Raw genomic sequence first — 20,889 nt, 5'->3', positions numbered from 1 at the left:
TGCGTAATTCCCCTTGCCTCCTCTGTCACTCTTTTTTTAGAATTTTGGCTGCAGCGCACGGGAAATCGACAGGGTGGAGGACTAGACGGGATCGATGATGTTGGATGGACGATGATATGGTGTGAACAAGTTGGATGGCAAATATCGAAAAGAGATAGAGATGGACGTATCTCTCTCTCTTATAACAATCCATCGAACCATTTTGAGAGTTGGGAACTCGCCCGACGCCGCTGACCCCCCGACATACCGCTTCATGATACGAGAGTTCTGCGTCTCTTTCGCGTGCTGATATTATTAAAATTCAATTCAATTCATAACCGGAAATGGGGGGGGGGGGGGGGGGTTTGTGGGCCGATCGAAGAGGCTTCAAAAGTGGTCTCACATCTGGGAATAATAATTAGGCTTTGGAATAGTCTCGGTGTGGTTGTCTCTCTCTCTCTTCATGCATCTCTCTCTCTCTCTCGTGCCGTGCGTCCCTCTCTTCTTATACCTGAATATCTAGGTTTTCCCGCGTGCCGAGCAACTTTCAATACGTCTGTCTGTATGAACAAGCAACCCTTCTTCACCTTTTGCATATCTTGAACATTGCTGGATCCACGAGAGTTGGCTTAGGTTACATTTTGCGGCCCAACTCTATGCATGCAATAATGAAAGTGGAGTGGTATGAATCCTCACGAGCTCGTGGACTCGGAACGGCGAGCTCCCCCTGACCCTCTTTCCCCCATCCTCGTTCATCCGAAATGGTCATCCGTTGCTGCAGTCCGAAGCAAGCAGCATATATCAGGCGAGAGAGGGGAGGGGAGGGCGAGAGAGTGGGAGACAGAGACAGAGAGGGCGAGTTGCTTGAGGCGCCCCCGTCTGCCATCCTTTGTAAAACTGCCACTTTTGGAAATTTATCGCCACACTTTAAGGCTGCGTCCCGGTTTCACTCTTTTATAATCCGGGATCGTATCAGGCGAAGAGGTGGGCAAGGAAGATGGATGGCTATGGGCAGGCAACTTTTCTGGGATGTCTTACATTCTTGTTCGCCTTCCTGTCGTCGATCTCCTGAACTTTATTGTCCCCCTCCCTGCCTCCCTCCCTCCCTCCCTCTCGTGGCTAACCCCCCTTGACTGATCCCGCGCTCTCATTTCTCGTTCTGAGACATGATCCACCTTCGGATGATAGACCTCCCGTTAGTCCTTGGGGATTCTCCGCGGGGTGGCTGGCAGAGGCGAACAAGAACGGGGAGGCCTGATCCTGATCGTTCAGAGACCTGTTTGAAACATGTCATATGAAGGTAGAAGGTACATCACGAAAACAAAGACACAACAGATGAACACAGGCACCGCTGTGGGGCCGTTGGATGTCAATGAGATCTGATTTATGCAACATTCCCGCCTGTTTCACTGATATCTTGCTGGGTTCGGACTGCGATGGCTATTCTAGGTGTTAGTGTTGAATGCATGTCATTTTCACATATCGCCTCGTTATGGTAGTCTGAGAGACCGCTGAGCAGGGGCGGGCAGCCCCTTGCACCTTGCATTACTCTACTAAGTCGGGAGTCGAACTTTAAGCCATTGCCGCCGATAGCGTCGTTCCAATCGGAGACACGCCTCAGACACCCCCCGCTGCTGCACCTCCGATAGACACGTCAGGGGCACGTGCGGACGTCTGGAGAGCGCGTTGGAGCACTTGATGCTCTGGCTTTGGCTGTCAGGTTATGCCATTGAGGGCTCGTCACACTGGCACAGGGATGATCCTCTTGAGTGCCAAGCTAGCAAAGAATCCAAATGCCAGCCCGCCAAACCGGCCGATATGCTTGATTCTGTTGTCCTTTGAGCTCTTGACAAGCTGCCATGCTTCGTACTGATCGAGAAAGGGGAGTGGAGTTCATCGTCAGCCGCTGAGCTTGTGGCCACGACCCAATGAGAGTACTCACAAGAACAAGCAGCCTCAACGCGAGAACGGATCTCCTGAGCGGGACGCGGAGTCCGATGAGCTGACCTAGCCGCCCCGGTGGTCGAGCTATTCCTCTGTGCGAGCCAAAGTTGGCAATACCAGCTGAGATCCGCCGATCAACTGTGCTTGCATCGTCATAACGCCTTCAATGGAACCTACCGAAAACGGAGCAGATGAATCCTGGGAGTAGCAGAGGATCAGCTGTCGTTTGATGCTGTGAGCTGCGACTCACCGGAAGCACCTTGATATGTCTTCGTTCTCCCTTTGGGTCCATCACGAGGCACAGGAGCAAGGTAGAGAACCGCCGCTGAAGCTGCGAGCGCTCCTGAGTCTCATCAGCTCACGAGCCAGTAGCATTGTGACTCACCGCCGATCCCCAGGCCCAGGAATACAGAGACGGCATTTCTAGAGGTCCAGTGGAGTGGTATTGTCCTGTTGGAAAATAGAGAAACAGCAGCAACATCAGCAGCGTCTAGCAGGACGGACAAAGGAGACTTGCTCAGCAAGAAGGAACGATATACCGAGCAGGCCTAGACAGTTGGCCAGGAGTGACATAGTATCTCGATGAGATACGATGGAAGTGAAGATTGTCCACCTACAGAATCATTATGAGTATCAAGTGTACATATGCGTGTTTGAACAGCAGACTTACACTCTTCCTTCTTGTAAGTTTTCTCGAGAGATCGTGAAATGAGCTTGCATGACTTTGACCATATCACCATATCCAAAGAACTAGAGGCACATGTCGGGGTTCAGCTGTGTACTGGAGAAGGATTTGTGATTGTACTCACCGACAATGTATCGGCGACTGCCCAAGCGACACCGATACCGAGAATGAAGATGATCATGCGTCGAATCTGAGTCTCAGTAGAGATCCCGGCCCAGACTTCTCTCACCAAGCTCCCAAGCGCGTAGCTTGGTGTGTTGCGGAGAAGGATATTCGCTTCAGATTTGGTCTTTGACCCTTCCAATGTCGAGTTCATTAATGCCTTTTTGAACTCGGAGTGAACGGGGTACTGGTTTCCATTCGGACCGGAAGGTCCAAACCATAAGGAGGATACGGAGGATGTCGATAGTGATCGGCGTATAGGTGCCGTAGAAGGAGTCCATGATCGCCAAAGAGCACCATGTTGAGGTCTAGGATCAGATCTGGCCGAGAAGGTTGGTTGGACTTGAAATGAAGATGTACAAAAGGTTCGGATTGCTGGCTTTGTGCTAATGTGACACGGAGCAACCTTCCACCACTCCCGGGATAGACCTCTCGAGCTTCTCCCAAGTGAACCAGTCACCAACAGGCCCCAAGGCATGTTGGGGAATCGTTGCAAGATACATGGACTGAACATGCGGACTAAAGAAATGACTTCATCGGATATGCCGTAACGCGTTTTGGCTGAACAGCGAACGGAGGATCCATAGACATATATTATGAGAAGATTAAGAGCAAGTGGAATACGATCCGCTGCGAGCACACTACTAGTTTGAAGACTGAATGTCTTTGGAGAACGATGCCATCACGGCCAAACGGTCAGTTCCGCGGGACACCCTGAACGACTTGAGGATAGGTCTGTCGGATGAGCTCGAAAAGGCCTGGGCTGCGTTGTTGGAGAACCCTGTGGAGTCATCAGCACTTCTTGTCGGTCACATTTCTTACATTGGATCCTCTCCCAGACCGACAAAGATGGTTGATACTCCTGACTCGATAGCGGAACTGAGGGTAAATCCAATGTTCAGTCCGATCAAGAAGGAGTACAGTATGATGGGCCTAAGGACGACTTCAGCGGATTCAAAAGGGTGTCAAGGTCAACTCACGCAGAGTATTGTCCTTGATCATTGTATGCTGGATTTGTATCTGTAAGATTAGCTTTCGTTCCCGTCGCCTCAACATACATCTCAAGTAGATGTATCCGAAAACCGCACAGAGGAAACCGTTGATGTAAGCGCCCCACATCAGAGTGGTGCCAACTAGTGAGTCGTTGACCAGAGCATCGATACCTGGAGGAGGGATCAGATGGACCCGCGAAAATACGTGACGAGCTCACCTCGGTCCTTGAGCAAGCGCCAAGTGTCCTTGGCAGCTGAATAGAGGTCAGTTGGAAGCTATCCGCCCAGACTACGCACCTGGGATATAGGCTTTTCCGTACAGAGCTGGACATGTGTGAGCTGGGCAGGACGTATGACGTGGGATGGCTCACAAATTTCGATGCTATGGGACGCCCCATCGTCAGATGGACCCTGTATAGAGCGCACACAAGACTTACTAGGCATCTATGAGGCTCGTCAGCTGAACGCAGCAAGATGCCGACTTCGCACTCACACTTGTTGAAATACTCGACTAGAGACTGGATACAGCCGACACAACACGCCGCCTATCACTGGTGAGGGTTGCGGATCGAATTAGTTCGATAAGACTCACGCAGCATCCAATGATGGCGCCGACCACTGAGACGCGTCAGCTGATGGTGAAGATGCACCGCAAACGCACTGTCTCCCTGACCCGCTTCGTACTGCGAAAATGCCTGAATAATCAACCTCAAGAGCTCCAGAATGGTCACGATGAGACTGCCAAAAGCGATAGAGCCAAGCGACAGCGTGCTGGCTCGGACAAATGCTTTGAGCGAAGCGCGTTTAGGGAGACCTGAATTCTCCGCACGGGGACCGTACTGCTCTTTCAGCAATGAGCCACCGACGTTCTTACGCACATAGTACCATCCTCCAAAGATACCTCCGCTCAGTGTGCACAGAATGACATTGGCAATGACTTGACTGGTCCAATAGTAGACAAATGTCGCGAAAAAGATGAGTCCAGCAACTTTACCAGAGGAACAAGAATTTGTGCCGCAGGATGGGGACCCTGGGGTCCATCGGACGTAGATGGCGACGCAGGTGAAAGCGTACCATATGCTCCAGGCTGTCTGGAGGATAAGTCCGAGCAGAACAATGAGGTAGACCACCGGGTGGTGTTTGGTAATATCCATGGTCGTTTGAAGGAGCAGTCGGGCGAGGGGAATTCTTCGGTGAATGGGTGAGCTGAGGAGGAGTAAGGCTCTCGAACGACATACCTTCGACGCATGGTCCAGTAGAAAAATGCTGAAAGGAGGGCACTTTAGAGGTGAGCGAATGGCGCTCAGGCAAGGCTCACATCACGACAAAGATGATTGCGCCGCTATAGTCTGAAGGGGCCGAGTCAGGGATACATAGATCAAAAGGACGTACATTTGATGATGAAATAGTCTGTGAATAGGTCAGCGCGGTTGAGAGTTTAGATTGAAAGGGGACTCTGCTCACAGATACAGATTCCGATATTGAGAATGACGGTCAAGATCATCGTCAATGGGATGATGATGCTGGTAAATGCGCGAACGATCTACCGTGAGCTTCTTGCTGAAGAATCCTACTCACCATGAGGTACACTGCGGCAATGACTAAGGCGATGGCTGAGACAATGAGCAGTAGATAAACTGTATGGCTGAGGAACCGTCAATACACGTGCAAGCCCAACATGACCCACTAATCCAGAGTTGCCGATTGTCCACCAGTATCTTGACCGAACCCGCCGCCCAGTCCGTTCTGATTGATGAATGTCGAGATGGCGAGCGCACTGACGGCGCAGAAGCCTGCAAATGAAGCGATGAACAAGACCAAGAATATTGGATCGTTGAGTCTTGTTTTCGGTTTGAACCTCGCGCCGGTCTTCTCATTGGCTTGAGAGAAAGGTGCTGTATCTCCTGTATATTGTTGACCATTTCCATTCTCCGTTTGACCATAAGATGGCGCATAGCTCGTGTTGTTCTGTGCTGATGGATAGGGTTGTGAGGAAGGTGGAGCATAGGGCTGTGAAGCGTTCATCGAATACCCTCCAGAGGGTTGTTGACCATATTGTTGATGGGATGGCGGGGGCGGTAGAGGTGGACCAGGCTGATATCCTCTGTCCTGTTGAGGCTGCCCACCATTATAGTACTGAGCTGCGCTCATGATGTTGCAAAGCTGCTCTGAGCTGGTCGTGGCCAGCAGATGGATATGGGTCGAGTGTTCAAATGATTGAACAAGATCGCAGACCCAAAAATACCGGGATCTTTGAGTGAGTGCCAAGGGGGGAATTGTAACTAATTTGTTTGTGGCTTGAGATCGTCAGAATTACGTCATACACAAAGGATAGCACGTGGCGGCTGGCGGGGCGCGTATAGCGTGTAGCGTGTAATGATAGGCAGGGGATGAGCAACTGCCGGGGCACTGGTCAGTCTATATACAGAGAATGCGATCTCTACTCGCAGTCTCCAACTCAGCTGAAGGGGAGGGGGGAGTCTTTTGTTACTCATCATGCCAAGACCTGGAAGCCGGAACAAATCAGGCCAGCTGTGACACGCTCAGTGTCTTTGAGGAGTTCAAGCCAGGGCCCTTCATAGACCAGCCTCTGCCGTTGAGTATACTCGTTGAGAAAATGATAGAGTCTCCTGCCCCTCCATCGTAGCTCCAGGACGATCTCGACAAGACTGGCTGACTCACGGCGTCCATCATAGCGTCAATACGCCCAGCGACCCTGACAAGTGCCACATTCACCATCTGACCTGTACCACCCCCCGCCAAAACCAAAACGCCGAATAACGCCGCCGCTGGAATCTGCACTTCTGAGAACGGAATCAAATTTAACTAAAAGGGATCACCAGGGGCGGCATCATACGACAACGGAGTCATCGTTGAGAGCAATGGTGGTGACGAAGAGGCCTCACTCATTGGCGAGAAGAGCATAGACGTCTAGACACTTTTGGAGCGCAGAATCACGACACCCTACTGCCGCTGTCAGCCAATCCTCACGTATGACTCGTGGGAGCCACAGCAGCTGAGAGCGGACTCCACCAATCCTCTCGGATTTTGTCTGAGCGCGCGCCACGACCCACGCCCCGACCAGGTCATTTTGGGAGGGAACACTTTCATTCGTCGTGGCGATAACAACTCGGAACGAGTAGAAGAGGTCATTCGATCCGGCCGAAAAGCTTCATAGCGTCAGCCTGCCCTCTCGCCCCCCCAATCCGTCGTTGACTCAAAGCTCGACTCTTCCAGACCCAAGCACTCGTCAGCCCTACTCGCCGCCCTATCATGCTCCGCCCAGTACATCAACGTCCTGGCGGATACCTTCAGAACAACTATCAATCAGATCAGCAGAATGGCTCATATCACTATTCTCAGTTCAACAATCAGCAGCAGCAGCAACAGCCACAGCAGCAACAGCACCAGCCTCAACAACAGTCACAGCAGCAACTATCACAGAACCAACAGCAACAGCAACAACAGACAAGTATGGATGGTCAATCCAACGCTGCGAGTGGAAGTGGACCGTCTGGAGGCCCAGAGATGAGTCTGGCTGGCGTTTTACATTACCTCCAGAGTGAATGGCGAAGGTGGGAGAGGGACAGAAATGAATGGGAGATTGAGCGAGCGGAGATGAGGGTGAGTTCAGCTTTTGTGTTGTGGTGGTGTAAGTCTTCGCTGACTCTTATTGGCATCAAGGCGCGCATCGCTTTACTGGAAGGGCAGAGGAGATCTGCTGAGAATCTCAAGGTTGATCTCTTGAGGCGTGTCAAGATGTTGGAGTATGCCTTGAGGCAAGAGCGGTGAGCTAAGAAGTCTCATAGCCCTTGGGCATGAAGCTCATCGCCATGGCGGTGTGCAGGACGAAATCGATGAGTACAGCTGGCAAATCTTCGACTCTTGCTCCCTCTCGTCTGTCTGCCATTCAGGACGAGGATAAGGTGTCAAATCGTGATGAAAAGGAAGCGAGTCCAATGAGTGAAGGGAGTGAAGAGGGTGAGTTGATATTGCTCGCGTCCGCTCGCTAACCGTATTTCAGGGGACCGAGTTAAGATGAACGGTCCGAGGTCTATCGCGGCGTCGAGCAAACTGTCGTCTGTTCGGAACGGTGACAATCCATGGAAGAACGTTGGAAGCGTATCGAGGGATCCAAAAGCACGAGCGAGGAGTAGAGAGTATCTCAAACAGTACGTCGTGGCCACTCGGGCCTACGTGCTGATCTGAATCCCTAGGTGCTTGCAAGAAATTACCTATCTGACCTCTCCCGGTGCCTTGAATCCTCTCCCTCCCCGACCTCCCATCAATATCGATGCTCAGTCATCCAATCGATCCTCTGAACCAGAACAGGCCGCTCTCAATCACTCTGAGCAATTCCGACCACCTACAAAGACTTTACCAGATGACGGTCAAGTGATCGACTTGTTTCCAAAAGAGGAACCTCAAACAACCTCTTCCCTCGAGCCAGTCACTGCGCCACAGGCCCCAAATGGAGAAGCGTCCGCTTCTGAAGTCAAGGCCGACAGCGACCCTGTCGACGCTCAACCCACAAAGACCGTAGAATCTCGTGCCATGGCCCCAAACGCTACGGCTAGACCACCTCACTCTCCATCACCTAAACCAGTTGCGTTACCCGACGCCAATGGTCCTTCTGCTAGTAGCGAACTTAACGGCGAGGAGCACCAGTTGTTGACGGCCATCTACCGACCCGAATCGAAAACAGCTTGGAGAGAGGAGTTGCAAGCTGCAAATGACAAGGCAGAGCAGGTGAGGATCAAGTTATGGTTCCAATGCTCATTGGATCAGGCTCGTCTAGGCAGATCTCCGTCTGAGCAAAGCGATGAAGAGCAATTGGCCAATCTGACCCTGAACATCGAGGACGAAGACGCGAAGCCGGAACCATCCAACGCGCCAGGAAGGTTTTGGGCGGGTAAAAAATATCTCAGATCGCATATGGATATAGTTCGTGCCGTTGCGATTGTCCGCGGACGAGGCAGTGATCTCTTGCTGGTTTCTGCGGGAGATGACAATGTTGTCAAAGTCTGGTCATTAGACGCCTACAAGATTTGGAGCACCAGGTGAGTCAGGCATTCTCCGCTTGAGAGACTGACCATGCGGCAGGCGTAATGATCCTGAAATTGAGCCCCTCCTGACGTATCGTGGTCACACGGCTCCTGTCACCTCTGTCGTCGTTGATTCCGATAGCAAGACGATTTTCTCCGCATCTCTAGACTCGACGATCAGAGTATGGAGAATGCCGGGGCCAAGGCAGAACCAATACACATCTTATGATCCCGGTATGGCGGTTCAGACCCTAGAAGGGCACACCAATGCAGTCTGGGATCTGCTTCTCCGTCAGGACCGAGACGTTGGACCTCGCCTGTTCAGCATCTCATCCGACAAGACGTTGCGAATGTGGGTAAAATCAGCGAACGGACTGTGGACAGCGGAACGCTCGCTCACCCTTGACGGGACACCAACCTGTCTGGGATATCTCCCTTATCCCGTCATTTCGACGCGTGTCCTCGTAGGGTTCGCGGACGGCCGAGTGAAGTGGATTGAAGGGGAGCTTGGCGAGACCATCTTGACTTGGCAAGATCAGGGTGAGTGAAAATCTTCGTTTATGACCTGCCACTGACACTTTGACTCTTTGAACAGAACCAGAGGGTCGAGCCTCTCAGGTGAACTCCATTATCAGTGATCTGACACTCAATATGGTCGCTTTTGGTCACGAGGACGGCAGCCTGAGAGTTTACGAACTTGGAGGTGAGCTCGCATCCTCGCGATCATCTCTGATGGTGATCAGGTTCAAGAACGGTCCCAAAACATCATGTCGTCGCCCATTCTTCACCCGTGACCTCGCTATGTCTCTCACCTATCAGCCCCATGGCCATCCTGACTGCATCGACAGACTGCAGAATCAGAGTGTGGGATGTAGAGAAGAAAGTCTTCGTGCAAGATCTGACAGGTCATCGCCCAAGGTCAGATGAGGGCGTTTGTGCGCTGGCTGTGACCACCGACGTGCCTGTACTATCTTCGGCGGGTGCAGATGGGATCATCAGGATATGGGCGTGGGGTGGTCTTCCCAACGCATCGTGGAAAAGCGAGCATACAGGTCCGTAATCTTGCTGGTCGTGTCAAAGTGATTCTGGCATTCCCCCGCTCGCTCCTCAAGCAAGCATCAATCGAATTTCTCCGTGTTTCTTTCTTCTGCACATATAGCATGTGTCTCTGTGATTATGATGATATGCAACGACCAGATGAACCAGAATTTCACGCCGCTCCAGTATGGATACTGAGAAAAAAAAAAATGCATCGAGGTACTCAAATGACCCGTTTGACCTCGAAAAAGCTCTTGAGGTAATGTACGTTCCATGCGCAAACGGCAAAGAGGATGATAGTCTGAGCGATTGCCCACCATTTGACTCTGGAATTCTGGGACACATCAAGTTTTGAGCACGGTGTTTATTCAGGTGTAAATGAATCAGCTTACAGTGGATTCGGCGGCTGACAGAATGAGGTCAGTGACGGCACGGTTGATGTCAAGACTGGATCGGGCGAACGACTCACTATTCCTATGTATCTTTTCTCTTTGAACAAGATACGCCTGTTCATCCTTGACGAGCTGGAGGCTGTTTCCCAAATTTCTAATCTCTCTTTCGACTGGAGCAATCTGCTCTTCATCCTCGGAGAAAAGCGTTCCGTGAACGCTGAAACTGTGGTCCGAATCAGCGGCTTGGATCTATCCCTTCTGAGAATAGAGCAATTGGAAGCAGAAGCATCGGAAAGTGGATGCGGCGCATGCTCGCTCGCTCGCTCGCTCGCTCGCTTGCTTGCTTGCTTGCTTGCCAGAGCTGGCTAGCTACCCACCTCAACGTTTTGGTGGAAAATGTCGACATGGTATTATCAAAGCAGTATTCATATTTTCCACTCGATGCTGCTTCCATCGATAATGATCCAGTAGGTTGCTTGTATTGAGAGTAGAAAGTCTTCCCCGTAGGGTCCGAGGCCTAAAAGCACAAGATGTTCTCATCAGTTATGATCCTCGCTCAGTTTACAAAGCGAGATTGGCTACACTCACGTAGAAATCGATATCTAAATGCCCACCTGCAGTCGCTCCTCCCACTTCGTACGTAACAGACATCTACGTCAACGCCGTCAGCGATGGGGCCCGCTGCGTCACGTTGCGTTGCGTTGCGCTCTAAACGACCCACCCTGTCTTTATGTTGGAGTTGTTCATAAAAGCATGCTTTTTCACCCGGATCAATCTCTATTCTGTGCGCTGTGATTTCATTGCAGATCCAACACAGGGCCAAAATCACTGCTAGTGGGTGAACTGATCTCAGTATCATGGTTGTTTCGGTCGTCAACAGTCGATATGACCTTGGGATGAGTATTCACTGACTTGCATGACACGCGACTGTACAAAGATAGGCGCAATGTCCCCGCAAATTGATTTCCGCCTATTTCTGCCCCGTCTGCAACGTCGCGGAGTATCTAGAGACAGTTCGTCTGTTTCTCACTCTTCAACTCTCCCCTGCTTTACTCGATTGACCCATCCGCAATCGTCACAGGTGAGCAGCGAGGTGTCGTCAAGCTCTTAGACTCTCAAACTCTGGAGTCTTAGAAAGTGGCTTGGAGAATCACTCACACCTCGTGCAGATACAATCATGTCAGACCCCAAAGAGCCCGTCAACCCTGTGAGTAGTGTTCAAGTGCAAGCCTTTCGAGTGTCAAAGCGGCGTGCTTGAGATCAGCTGCACCCGAGCAATGATCATATTTGCTACGTTGACAGTCGCTGACGCTCTGATACAGGAGGGAACCCAGGAGGAAGAAGCCGATGTCCACTTTGAACCCGTCGTCAAATTGACAGAACAAGTCGAAGCTAAGACTCACGAGGAAGATGAGGAGGTCTTATTTACTATGTGAGTTGTGGGAGGCTCTTGATCTTGATTTTGCAAGAGGATGCAAAGGAGCTCTGCTGGTTTGGGGCAAGCGCGGAATGCCTAGATCTGAACGATATGTGGTACCCAAATGATCGCATTTTTTCTGACTCGCTTACTTCAGGCGGGCCAAGCTTTTCAGATTCGCCAAAGCTGAGCTCGAGTGGAAAGAGCGTGGAACGGGTGATGTCCGACTCCTCAAACACAAGTCTACAAATAAGATTAGATTGGTCATGAGGAGAGATAAGACCCACAAGGTCTGTGCGAACCATATCGGTGAGCTGTTGTCTCTTTCTCTCTATCTACCAGGAAGCAACCGAAATTGAATCCGTTTAGTCACCTCCGACATGAAGCTCTCTCCTAACATTGGATCTGATCGATCATGGGTTTGGAACGTCGCGGCCGATTATGCCGATGGAGAATCCACAGCTGAGACACTTGCCATCCGGTTCGGCAACGCGGACAGTGAGTCTTTCCTTTTTGTTGAGTTGTCGAACCCAGTTAGGCTGACTCGGGGGCAGACGCCAACCTGTTCAAGAAGGCTTTCGAGGATGCTCAAGAATCAAACTCTGGGCTTGGTGGATCGACTGCCGAGTCTGGCGCTACAGAGACTGTTCCCGAGCCCGTCAACGTGAGTCAAGGGTGTTCTTCTCATCTAACAAAGCTCACAACCCTTTCACAGGAGACCTCCACTACTGCCGAAAAGGAAGCACCAAAGGAGGAGAAGGAAGGGTGAGTGTCATCTTCCACGAGCAAGCTCTGATCCAGCAGTGACACCGCTGGCGCTCCATCTACCCACGTCCCTCAGGAGAGCACCGGAACAGAGGCTGTTACTGGAACTGACAAGGATGCCACCGCCGCTGAAGTCAAAGAGGAGGCAGTGGCTACGGAAGCCGAGAAGAAGGCTGACACCACAGAGGAGGCCAAGGCGTAGAAGTCTCATCGAGGAACTGCGTAGGGACGATCCATATGATTGATAGAGCTTGGCGGGAATGGAAAGACCTCGTTGAGGTGGATGAAACAACTCTGAGATGTCATGACATAGCGATGAGCGTGATGTAATCCAGTTCTGGAAGCCTCTGCACTACAGGGACACTCGCCGAGTCAGAGGCACAGCCAGCCTCTGCAAGGCATCCACAGCCTGAAGAAAATCCTCCGGCTGCTCTCATGAAATGTGATTGCATCATTCATCATTTACAAGGACTTTCTTACGCCTGAGGAGTAGTGGGCACCTGAATCAAAAGATTGCCACTGCTAGCAGGGACATAGGACACATTTCTCGAGCCAGAAAGCGAGGCGGCTGGAAGAAGCGAGTGAGTTTGCCTTCTTTCGACACGACTCTAACGAGGTCTCTCAACTCACCAATTTCTCGACTACTTTCAATCTTTTTGAACGCTACGAAAGCATCTCCAGCCTTGTTTAAAGCTCTGGAAATGGTTGCTGCGGCTTCTGCCTCTCCCTCTGCGCGAATGACTGCAGCTTGACGTTCTTGCTCTGCTTTCTCGACGACGAATTTGGCTCGCTCGGCATCTTGTTGAGCGATCTGCTTCTGCTCAACGGCTCGTGTGAATTCAGGTCCGAATGTCATGTGGGTCTGACGATCACATCAGTGCTGTCTCATTAGAAACAGGTCTGATCAATCTCACGATGGAGACATCTTCCAGCATGATACCGAATTCTCTCGCTCGGTTCAAAAGGTCATCACGGATTCGAGCGGAAACCTTTGAAAAAGTCAGCGGGTAAAACGAGGAATAGAATTCACAATCTCTCGGTTGGTGATCAGTTCGGAAGCTGTGACTTGATCAGCAATGCGAAACGAAGATGCGCGACAAACACTCTCACCATCGAATTGAGCAACGGTGGCTTTGAGCACTTCGTTTCCGATAGATGGCAGGACACGCTCATCGTAGCTGAATCACTGGTCAGGACGAGGTCCCTGCGGCTCGCGCAGTGCCGGCGGGACTCACTCGAGACCCAAGTTTTGATAAATCTTGGGAAGCTGGTTCATATCTGGTCGAGACATGACTCGAAGTGTCAATGAGACCATCTGCATATCTTTGGAAACAACGTCAGCTTGACATCTGACGGTACCAGCAGAGGAGCTGACCTTTGGACCCGGTGGTCGTAGAAATATTCTATCACCAATCCCCATCAGTATCGAGCGACTTGAGCACCATGAACACTGATGACTCACCCTCGGCTTGATCCTCACATCATACAGGATGGATCGTTGGAGCCACGGAATCAAGAAATGTGTTCCCTCGCCGCTTGCCTGGCCGCACGACAAGTCAGTATCAGAATAGGGCATTTCTGTCCCATTCGTTTCGATTTTGACATACAGTTGGCTTGACTCCTGAGAATCTGTCGAAAAGAACTGCACGATATCCTCCCGGAACATCATATATAGCACTTTGTACCACGGCTGTACCCACAGCAGCGCCGACTGTAGGGATACATGTTAGCCCCGATTCCTGCCTAACGAGTGTCGATGGTAGTGTGGATCCGAGACGGATTGATGCAATACCATCGCCATCTGCCGTGCATTGCCACAGCACCCGCTACTCACTCAATAACCTCGTTGCGTTCTGACTGAGACCATTGAAGAAGTTCATGATGTCGTTGTCGTGAACGTGATCAAGCCAGTGATAGATGTTGTCACGAGTCCCGATGATCTATCTGTACAGGCCAGTAGTTGCCGATGAGCTGACGAACCAATTTTGGGTGTAGACGACCGTGGGAAACTTAGGGACCCCGGACCTCCACTTTCTCAACACGACTCTTCTTTGTACATTTTGTACATCCTCCACCTCTGGCCTCCGAAGGTCTAGCTAGGCAACATGGTCAACGGCGAAGTTGTGGCCTACAACTTTGCCTCGTTGATATGCGCTCTCTTCGTTCTCGAGAAAGGCGCAGACATCTTTATAGATCATACGGCCATCGTGGCACTTAGGACGGGCATACCCAAATCAGCCATTGCGTTGTTAACAGCAGGCGCAGAGTGGGAGGAGGTGAGTCCAGCGTTACAAGGTGCACCTGCTGATTTACCCCCTCCACGGCTCTCAGCTCGCAGTAGTGGTCATCTCGCTTGCTCGGAATCGCTCTTCACTCGCCATAGGCAATGTCGTCGGCTCTGCCATCGCCAATATTCTAGGCGCATTCTCACTCGGGCTCATTTTTTACCGCAATCCATCTGGTAATCCAGTCCTGTTTGAGCGAAGTTCAGTCGTTTACTCTGTGGCTCTGTTGGGACTTACGGCTATCGCTTCCGCTCTTCTGGCATTCGGAGGGCATGTTCAGTTCAAAGCTGCTGGCGGAGCTTTTATCGCTCTATTTGTCGTCTACCTCTCGTCCATCTCATGGCTCATCTTCAAAGGTGTTACGAAGGCTCCTGAAGAATTGTCAGATAGTGATAGTGATTCGGACGATGGGTCCTCCGATACGACTTCGGAGAACGGGGTTAATGAGGAGAGGCAAACGAGGTCTAGGAGAGGAGACCTACGACCTCCATCTCAAAATACCGGATCACGGTTCCACGAAGAGCTCGATGTCGCTCCGTTGACGGTAGGCCAAGCGACCACTGTAGTCGAGGCATCCACTTCGAAAGGTATCAATCCACCTATACCGAACAGTTCAGAGACTGCCGAAGAGACGATCGCGCGACTTCGTCGAGGATCTTCTCGTCGGTCCAACGTAACTAATACGACCACCTCTGGCGCTTCTTCCAACCCTGATCGGTCACCCAAAGCTGGTAAAGCAAGGAGTCTAGCATACCACTTTACCGTCCTACTCGCCGGATTCTTAGCGGTCGTCTTATCCGGCTATGTCATCTCAAACGCAGCTTCCAACGTCGTCGATGAACTAGGCTTGTCTGACGTCCTGGGAGGCGTTGTCATCTTGTCCATCGCGACGACTATCCCAGAAAAGCTCGTGGCGGTCCTGAGCGGCTATAAAGGACACATGGATATCATGCTCGCCAATACAGTCGGAAGTAACATGTTCTTGCTGACTTTGTGCCTCGGTATCATTTGGGCAGCTACGGGTGGATCGTATAGTGGAGGCGATGTCAAACCGGCGGAAATCATCACCATGTTTGCCTCGACCGTGGTCCTCGCCGTCACTGTGCTCCTCAGGGGCAAGCTACCTAGAGCGGTCGGGGTGATCATGCTCATGGGCTATATAACGTTCTTGGTGCTCGAGTTCACGGTCATTCACAAGGTCTAGCCTGGCAAAGCAGAGGACGCTATGGACGGCCCGTGATTATCAGGAAAGCGCCGAGACTTGTACGTTGGCCATGTCGTTCCTAAGAGCAGCCACTGCACGAGAAGATGTTGGCGCACACGATCTCGTCCCGCTTCGATATCTACGGACGGCTATCCTTGGAGCCTCGGGCCATTACGCCAGGTTTCCGAAGCGTATTCACTGACAATACATATAACGTATCCCCTATTTATACATCAACCGCGGTCGCAATGCTCATAGAGTCTCCCATCTCTGGCGTCCCATAGAAATGAGCCTGAGAGAGGACTCGGTTAAGCGGGACAATGTGACATGGTAACCAAAGACGCTTACCGGACGAACAGCTGCTCTCTCCTGCCTACTCGAGTGAAATGAAGCGTCTTTCCCTCTGCCTTTTCACCACCTTGAGCCTCGATGATCTGCTGTTGAACATCCTTGAATCGCAGTGTCAAGCCAAGTCCTTCGACATCCGCGCCCGATGCCCAGCCGAGAGCGATCCGTGGCATCGATACATGAGACTAATGCATGTTCAGCGGAAACACAACAGATACACACACCTTTTTCATCTCCACGATATCGTCAACGGGGAGAACGAATTTCGGTTTGGAACCTGTCAGGGGCACAAACGAGATTTGTGGGGACTTGAGTGTTTCGGAAACTCCTTCTAGGATAATATGACCAGAGTCGCCCTCCAATTTGGCAGGATAGGCTGAGCGTCAGTCATAGCCTGCTGCAGTAGACCTACATGCCAGAGTCTTGTTGTCTTTGACTAGACCTCTGAAAAGGTACTTGTCAATTGTAGTACCAATCTGATGAATCCAATCAGTCCTCCTTCTTCGATCACGCAACATCTTTTACTTACTTGCTTCTTTGCTCCGTCCACAGAGACGTCACCGTGGAACCCTGCCAGCTTCTTCCCAGCTTTTTGAAACGCAGTGATGATGTGTGATTTGGTCTTCACTTTAGCCTTTTCAGCCGGCTTCATCCCGCTGTCCTTGTCCGCTTCCAACAAGACGGCTTCCTCTTCCGGATCCATAGATGCAGGAGTGGTCTCTTTGATCGCTTCCTAAAGATGGAGTCAGCGGAGCCATATTATGCAAGGGGAAGCGCACCTTGGGTGTACCCTTGAGAGGTGGAGGAGGCGGACGAGGCAGAGGGGTCTGGAGTGCTTCAGCCACACGCAGAAGATGGAGGGTGAGCTGCTGATCGGTCGGCACGCCACTGAGAATAGAGCTGTGACGAGTGAGTAATCGTAATAGTCCCTGACCCACTTCCGAATATCCAGCAGGACGAGATAGTCACGCCAATTTGGAACCAGGTGAACGAATTTATCTGCGCTCCACTTGAAGATTGGCTGGCCCCACAAGCCGGCGCCAAGCATAAATGTCACCGCGCGGCCAAAGATCCAAGCTGGGACAAATGTGAGGATCAATCCCGGAGGGACAAGGAATGCAGCTGCGATCTTGAAGCGAGCGTATCGATCGGGATATGGTCCAGGAGGCGACAGTGCGCTACGTAGATCAGCCGCAAGATGCCCGAAGCACCCACTTTGTGAGCCGTTCCATGGTATCTGCAATCGAGCCTAGGGCATTCTCCGTCGCTTTTGTCATCTTGGACACCATCTCATCTCGCTTCCTCTTAGCTTCTCTCTGAGCCAGCTTTTTCTTCTCCTTCTCTGACATTTCTGTCTTGGGGACCACTTGCTCCCCTCCAACAACGACAGCGGCAGATTCGACACCCTGAGCACCCTCCTCCGTCGGCTTGTTGACGATCTCTTCACTGCCAGAGTCCGAGCTTTCACTGTCAGAGTAGACCTCCTTTTCTCCAACTTCAGAGTTGCCCGCCGCTTTGCCCTTTTTGCGTCCGTCCTGAATCCATTCAGCACACTGTACGACATGACCAACTCACGAATATCAATTTGGCCGTGTATGCCTGCACGATCGCAGCGGCCTCAAAGGCTTGTTCTTCAGCTTGTTCCGCCTTGCTTCGGTGGACTGCTTTATTGTCGACGTTGCCAATCAGACTCTCATCGCCCTTCTTGTTAGTGGGATCAGTCGCCGAAGGAGGCGTAAATGGTGGAGGAGGGATCTAACATCAGCTTGAGCTTTCATCGATGACTCACAGGCGGGAAGAGCCATCTCCGAGTGTGAGGGAAGCACACGAGCACAACGAGAAAGACAGATATGCTCATGACCGCATATCCGAATGCCCAGGCGATGAAATATGTGGCACAGTATGAAGCTGTCCGAACTCTCTCCTGCGGACCCCAGTCGCACAGCCGCTGAATTTCTCTCGCACCTCGAACGGACGACGGACCGATCGCAGCGATCACTCGCTCGAGATTAGACTTGAGCATCTCGGAGTGCGAAGGTAGGTTTGGCAGAGTGGACGGACGAAGATCCGGCTCTGATGATGGGAGATCAGATGCAGGATGCAGAACATGGGTGATTTGCTGACACCAGTGTCAGCTTTGTGATACCACGCCCCTCGCCCATCATACAGTATCGACTTACCACGTCGAAACGTCTAAGCATGGCCCAAAGCCTATCATCCTCCAATCCAGCTACGACTGTCCCCTTCGGAGGCTTTCCTTTGAGCTCCCTCTGCTCAGCTTTGGTCTTTTCAACTTCTCTCGCTACGACGGCAGGATGACTCTTCTTCGCTGCTTGTTTGGCCTCTGCGGGACTCGTCGAGGGATTTGTAGGTATCGCTCGAGCAGTGTCATGCTTTCCAGGCTGCTTGCCATCGTTCGGCGAGACTATAGCCACGCCTCCCAGGTTGATCTGTGATGCTGATTTGGAAGGTTGAGAGGCTACGGGTGCTGACACGGGTGGGCCAGGCTGCGTCACCTGAGCGCCGTGCTCGTCCTCTACCTGCGCCATCTTGTCGGGAGAGCCCAATTGCGTATACCAAGGTATTGAAGGTTACTCTTCGCGGCTCAAAGCTCGCTGCGTGGTCTTCAGCCAAGAGGGGTCGAGTCTATGGTTGTATGAACGATGGAAATCTTTGACGATAACAAACAGTCCAGGAGGTTGAATGGGCGGTGGGAATTTTAAGCTTAAATTGCTTGGGAATCTTTCATTGACGTCATCGCTGGGTGGGCGTGTCGATCATCTCATGACTGTTGGTGGCATTTGGCTTAGGGCAAGATGCTTGCATGAGGAAGAAGCTCCGTCCCCCATCCATAGATAGCTCTCAGAGGTAGCTGAGTAGCGCTGGGCATCTCATCACTGATGGTGGCACGTGTAAGAGACTTGTCCAACCGAGACATACTGTGCCGTGCTGCTTCTGCACACACGGACGTGTGTGTCACCTCGGCCTCTTGGGATGATGTTCGATCATCAACATGCTCAACTCGACGCACGTGCGATGCCTCAGAGCTTCTTTAGCTGTTCAGCTGTAGAGATGTCACGTACTACTTCTGAAATGCATATGTAGCGAGCGAGAGAAGCTTGGGAGAAGTAGTCTTTGTTAGCTAGGGAACTTATCATGCCGAAATTCGACCCTTATCTGAGTGTCGGGTAAGTGGCGGGACCGGACACCAGCGACTTTGATTGACGCCCATCTGAAGTCCGTATAAAGCAGGACAACATACAGGCGTGACTCTTTCCTATGTCCAAGCTGCAAGACTTGACCGTCCATTGGGGATCCACCCGTTGTTGGCTTGTGTTACCTGGGACCCCAGTAAGTCTGGGGATCGCGAGTCGTGACTGACAACGCCTAGAGCCATACGGAGTATGTAAGCTCCCGAGCTGAATGAAGGCCCCTGTCTAGGTCGGACGCTGACATACTTCTTGGCCTTCTTAAGAAATACATCTCATGGAATGTCGTAGAATTCCCAGCTCTTGCTTGCGTCTACATCGACTATGATGAGATGCCAACTGGTGAGTCTGTCTAAGATACCCGAACGTCAGACATGAAATTGACGAGTAGCAGAGTAAGCCAGCACCTGGTCTGAGGCGTCGACTGAGCCCTGCTTGCGTACGTACACTGATACCGGTCATTCCCCCCGCCTGCAGACTCATCAAGGAGCGTTGGCAGCCTGCCACATCGCCGAAAGTCGAAGAGCTGCATCTGTTGCACGATGTCTCTGGGTGAGTGTCTATGAAATAGCATCCGATCAGCTTAATACTTCAAAGATGGACAATGAGAATAGCCAACACCTTGGGCGTGAAGTGAGTCTATCAGATCATATCGGGATCTCTGAACTGAACTGAACCGCCCCTCTCCACAGCGTGACCGACGTGCTCACTGGAATCTTCGACTGTCAGTAATCACTCGTACCGCTTGGCGTCTGACGATCTCACAGTCTTTGCTGCTCCCCTGTATGTCGACGAGCTTGGCGAGATGCATCCAAGGTGAGTTCTGAACAACGTCTCATACCTTTTTGGCTCATCGACCGCTTCTAGAGCCGTTCGCGTCATGTGAGTACAGTATCTGTCACCAAGACCGCCACCACATCTAACCGAGGATACAGGGAGCAGCAATACTTTGAAAAAAGGCAACAAGGCTTTGCAGACTCTTTCTTGGGCTACAGGAAGTCTGACGCAGTGAGCAAGGCTCGATCTAGGTTGATCTCTTCCGACTTGCTCACTGCCCCGCTTCGACCGCCTAGCTCCTCAACATGACTTATTTCAAAGGCATTCGATATGACCTAGACTTGGCTTTTCTCAAGCTCAACTTTCGAGCTACAAACGTGTTCATACTCAGTCTCGGTAACTGCTGAACAATGCACAACATGCATACAGCAGTATTGCACAACATGCATGCAGCAGTATTGCATCCATGCCACGGCGTTAAGATGATCCCGCCACGTGGTGTTCATCAATCCCTTTCAGGATATCATAGTGTGATTCAGTCGTGTATGCCACCATGTCCTTCATCACAGTTTAACTCCCTGACAATGCATAAGCACGCAACAAGGGCGCTCTCGGGAGGCATGACACCATCTTATCACCGCATCTGT

General features: G+C 51.5%; 9 protein-coding genes across 9 annotated transcripts; 4 read left to right on the top strand and 5 right to left on the bottom strand.

Annotated features, from left to right (window-relative positions):
• Nucleotides 1-1,769: 1,769 nt before the first annotated feature.
• Nucleotides 1,770-3,244, bottom strand: BD324DRAFT_476929 (hypothetical protein). Its single transcript, XM_022012895.1, has 9 exons — nt 3,131-3,244; nt 2,838-3,078; nt 2,733-2,798; nt 2,594-2,673; nt 2,441-2,536; nt 2,309-2,373; nt 2,174-2,263; nt 1,922-2,121; nt 1,770-1,848 (listed from the first exon to the last, which is right to left on the bottom strand). Exons 2-8 carry the CDS (start codon nt 2,922-2,924, stop codon nt 2,087-2,089), a joined length of 519 nt encoding a protein of 172 aa, XP_021870970.1. The 5' UTR covers nt 2,925-3,078; nt 3,131-3,244; the 3' UTR covers nt 1,770-1,848; nt 1,922-2,086.
• A 131-nt stretch (nt 3,245-3,375) lies between these two features.
• BD324DRAFT_476823 (plasma-membrane choline transporter-domain-containing protein) lies at nt 3,376-6,099 on the bottom strand. Its single transcript, XM_022012894.1, has 18 exons — nt 5,450-6,099; nt 5,341-5,407; nt 5,227-5,305; nt 5,155-5,172; nt 5,081-5,111; nt 5,001-5,042; nt 4,641-4,950; nt 4,424-4,601; nt 4,355-4,380; nt 4,256-4,307; nt 4,200-4,206; nt 4,134-4,144; nt 4,060-4,086; nt 3,981-4,016; nt 3,829-3,933; nt 3,751-3,790; nt 3,593-3,703; nt 3,376-3,551 (listed from the first exon to the last, which is right to left on the bottom strand). The coding sequence occupies exons 1-18, from the start codon at nt 5,911-5,913 to the stop codon at nt 3,467-3,469; spliced, it is 1,689 nt and encodes a 562-aa protein (XP_021870969.1). The 5' UTR covers nt 5,914-6,099; the 3' UTR covers nt 3,376-3,466.
• A 936-nt stretch (nt 6,100-7,035) lies between these two features.
• BD324DRAFT_608887 (WD40-repeat-containing domain protein) lies at nt 7,036-9,867 on the top strand (the record flags this gene model as incomplete). The annotated part of the gene is made up of 9 exons (XM_022014128.1): nt 7,036-7,386; nt 7,447-7,550; nt 7,610-7,743; nt 7,787-7,934; nt 7,980-8,511; nt 8,551-8,822; nt 8,866-9,347; nt 9,403-9,510; nt 9,551-9,867. 9 exons carry the CDS (start codon nt 7,036-7,038, stop codon nt 9,865-9,867), a joined length of 2,448 nt encoding a protein of 815 aa, XP_021870968.1.
• A 148-nt stretch (nt 9,868-10,015) lies between these two features.
• On the bottom strand, nt 10,016-11,123 carry BD324DRAFT_627611 (supernatant protein factor, C-terminal domain-containing protein). Its single transcript, XM_022016019.1, has 5 exons — nt 10,959-11,123; nt 10,826-10,888; nt 10,615-10,754; nt 10,315-10,460; nt 10,016-10,251 (listed from the first exon to the last, which is right to left on the bottom strand). The coding sequence occupies exons 1-5, from the start codon at nt 11,094-11,096 to the stop codon at nt 10,229-10,231; spliced, it is 510 nt and encodes a 169-aa protein (XP_021870967.1). The 5' UTR covers nt 11,097-11,123; the 3' UTR covers nt 10,016-10,228.
• Nucleotides 11,124-11,264: 141 nt separating this feature from the next.
• Nucleotides 11,265-12,834, top strand: BD324DRAFT_627606 (RanBP1 domain-domain-containing protein). The gene is made up of 7 exons (XM_022016018.1): nt 11,265-11,444; nt 11,560-11,669; nt 11,812-11,963; nt 12,024-12,152; nt 12,209-12,318; nt 12,370-12,419; nt 12,459-12,834. Exons 1-7 carry the CDS (start codon nt 11,415-11,417, stop codon nt 12,619-12,621), a joined length of 744 nt encoding a protein of 247 aa, XP_021870966.1. The 5' UTR covers nt 11,265-11,414; the 3' UTR covers nt 12,622-12,834.
• Nucleotides 12,835-12,849: 15 nt separating this feature from the next.
• BD324DRAFT_627602 (band 7 family-domain-containing protein) lies at nt 12,850-14,356 on the bottom strand. Its single transcript, XM_022016017.1, has 10 exons — nt 14,254-14,356; nt 14,027-14,130; nt 13,882-13,959; nt 13,795-13,822; nt 13,655-13,742; nt 13,530-13,597; nt 13,450-13,478; nt 13,334-13,408; nt 13,050-13,281; nt 12,850-12,987 (listed from the first exon to the last, which is right to left on the bottom strand). The coding sequence occupies exons 1-10, from the start codon at nt 14,297-14,299 to the stop codon at nt 12,896-12,898; spliced, it is 840 nt and encodes a 279-aa protein (XP_021870965.1). The 5' UTR covers nt 14,300-14,356; the 3' UTR covers nt 12,850-12,895.
• A 138-nt stretch (nt 14,357-14,494) lies between these two features.
• BD324DRAFT_681645 (hypothetical protein) lies at nt 14,495-16,125 on the top strand. The gene is made up of 2 exons (XM_022019127.1): nt 14,495-14,695; nt 14,751-16,125. The coding sequence occupies exons 1-2, from the start codon at nt 14,525-14,527 to the stop codon at nt 15,906-15,908; spliced, it is 1,329 nt and encodes a 442-aa protein (XP_021870964.1). The 5' UTR covers nt 14,495-14,524; the 3' UTR covers nt 15,909-16,125.
• Nucleotides 16,126-18,935, bottom strand: BD324DRAFT_627598 (hypothetical protein). The gene is made up of 11 exons (XM_022016016.1): nt 18,437-18,935; nt 18,046-18,375; nt 17,832-18,011; nt 17,472-17,791; nt 17,195-17,434; nt 17,036-17,156; nt 16,786-16,989; nt 16,669-16,732; nt 16,481-16,632; nt 16,257-16,441; nt 16,126-16,200 (listed from the first exon to the last, which is right to left on the bottom strand). The coding sequence occupies exons 1-11, from the start codon at nt 18,803-18,805 to the stop codon at nt 16,161-16,163; spliced, it is 2,205 nt and encodes a 734-aa protein (XP_021870963.1). The 5' UTR covers nt 18,806-18,935; the 3' UTR covers nt 16,126-16,160.
• A 417-nt stretch (nt 18,936-19,352) lies between these two features.
• BD324DRAFT_627589 (hypothetical protein) lies at nt 19,353-20,658 on the top strand. Its single transcript, XM_022016015.1, has 11 exons — nt 19,353-19,444; nt 19,495-19,607; nt 19,648-19,658; nt 19,732-19,807; nt 19,942-20,017; nt 20,063-20,098; nt 20,158-20,189; nt 20,233-20,281; nt 20,333-20,347; nt 20,401-20,473; nt 20,539-20,658. Exons 1-11 carry the CDS (start codon nt 19,413-19,415, stop codon nt 20,647-20,649), a joined length of 624 nt encoding a protein of 207 aa, XP_021870962.1. The 5' UTR covers nt 19,353-19,412; the 3' UTR covers nt 20,650-20,658.
• Nucleotides 20,659-20,889: the final 231 nt, after the last annotated feature.

Source organism: Kockovaella imperatae (genome assembly GCF_002102565.1).
Source record: "Kockovaella imperatae strain NRRL Y-17943 chromosome Unknown BD324scaffold_7, whole genome shotgun sequence".
NCBI lineage: Eukaryota > Fungi > Basidiomycota > Tremellomycetes > Tremellales > Cuniculitremaceae > Kockovaella > Kockovaella imperatae.
The sequence above is the reverse complement of the archived record's forward strand: the minus strand, read 5'-3'. Positions and strand labels throughout refer to the sequence as shown.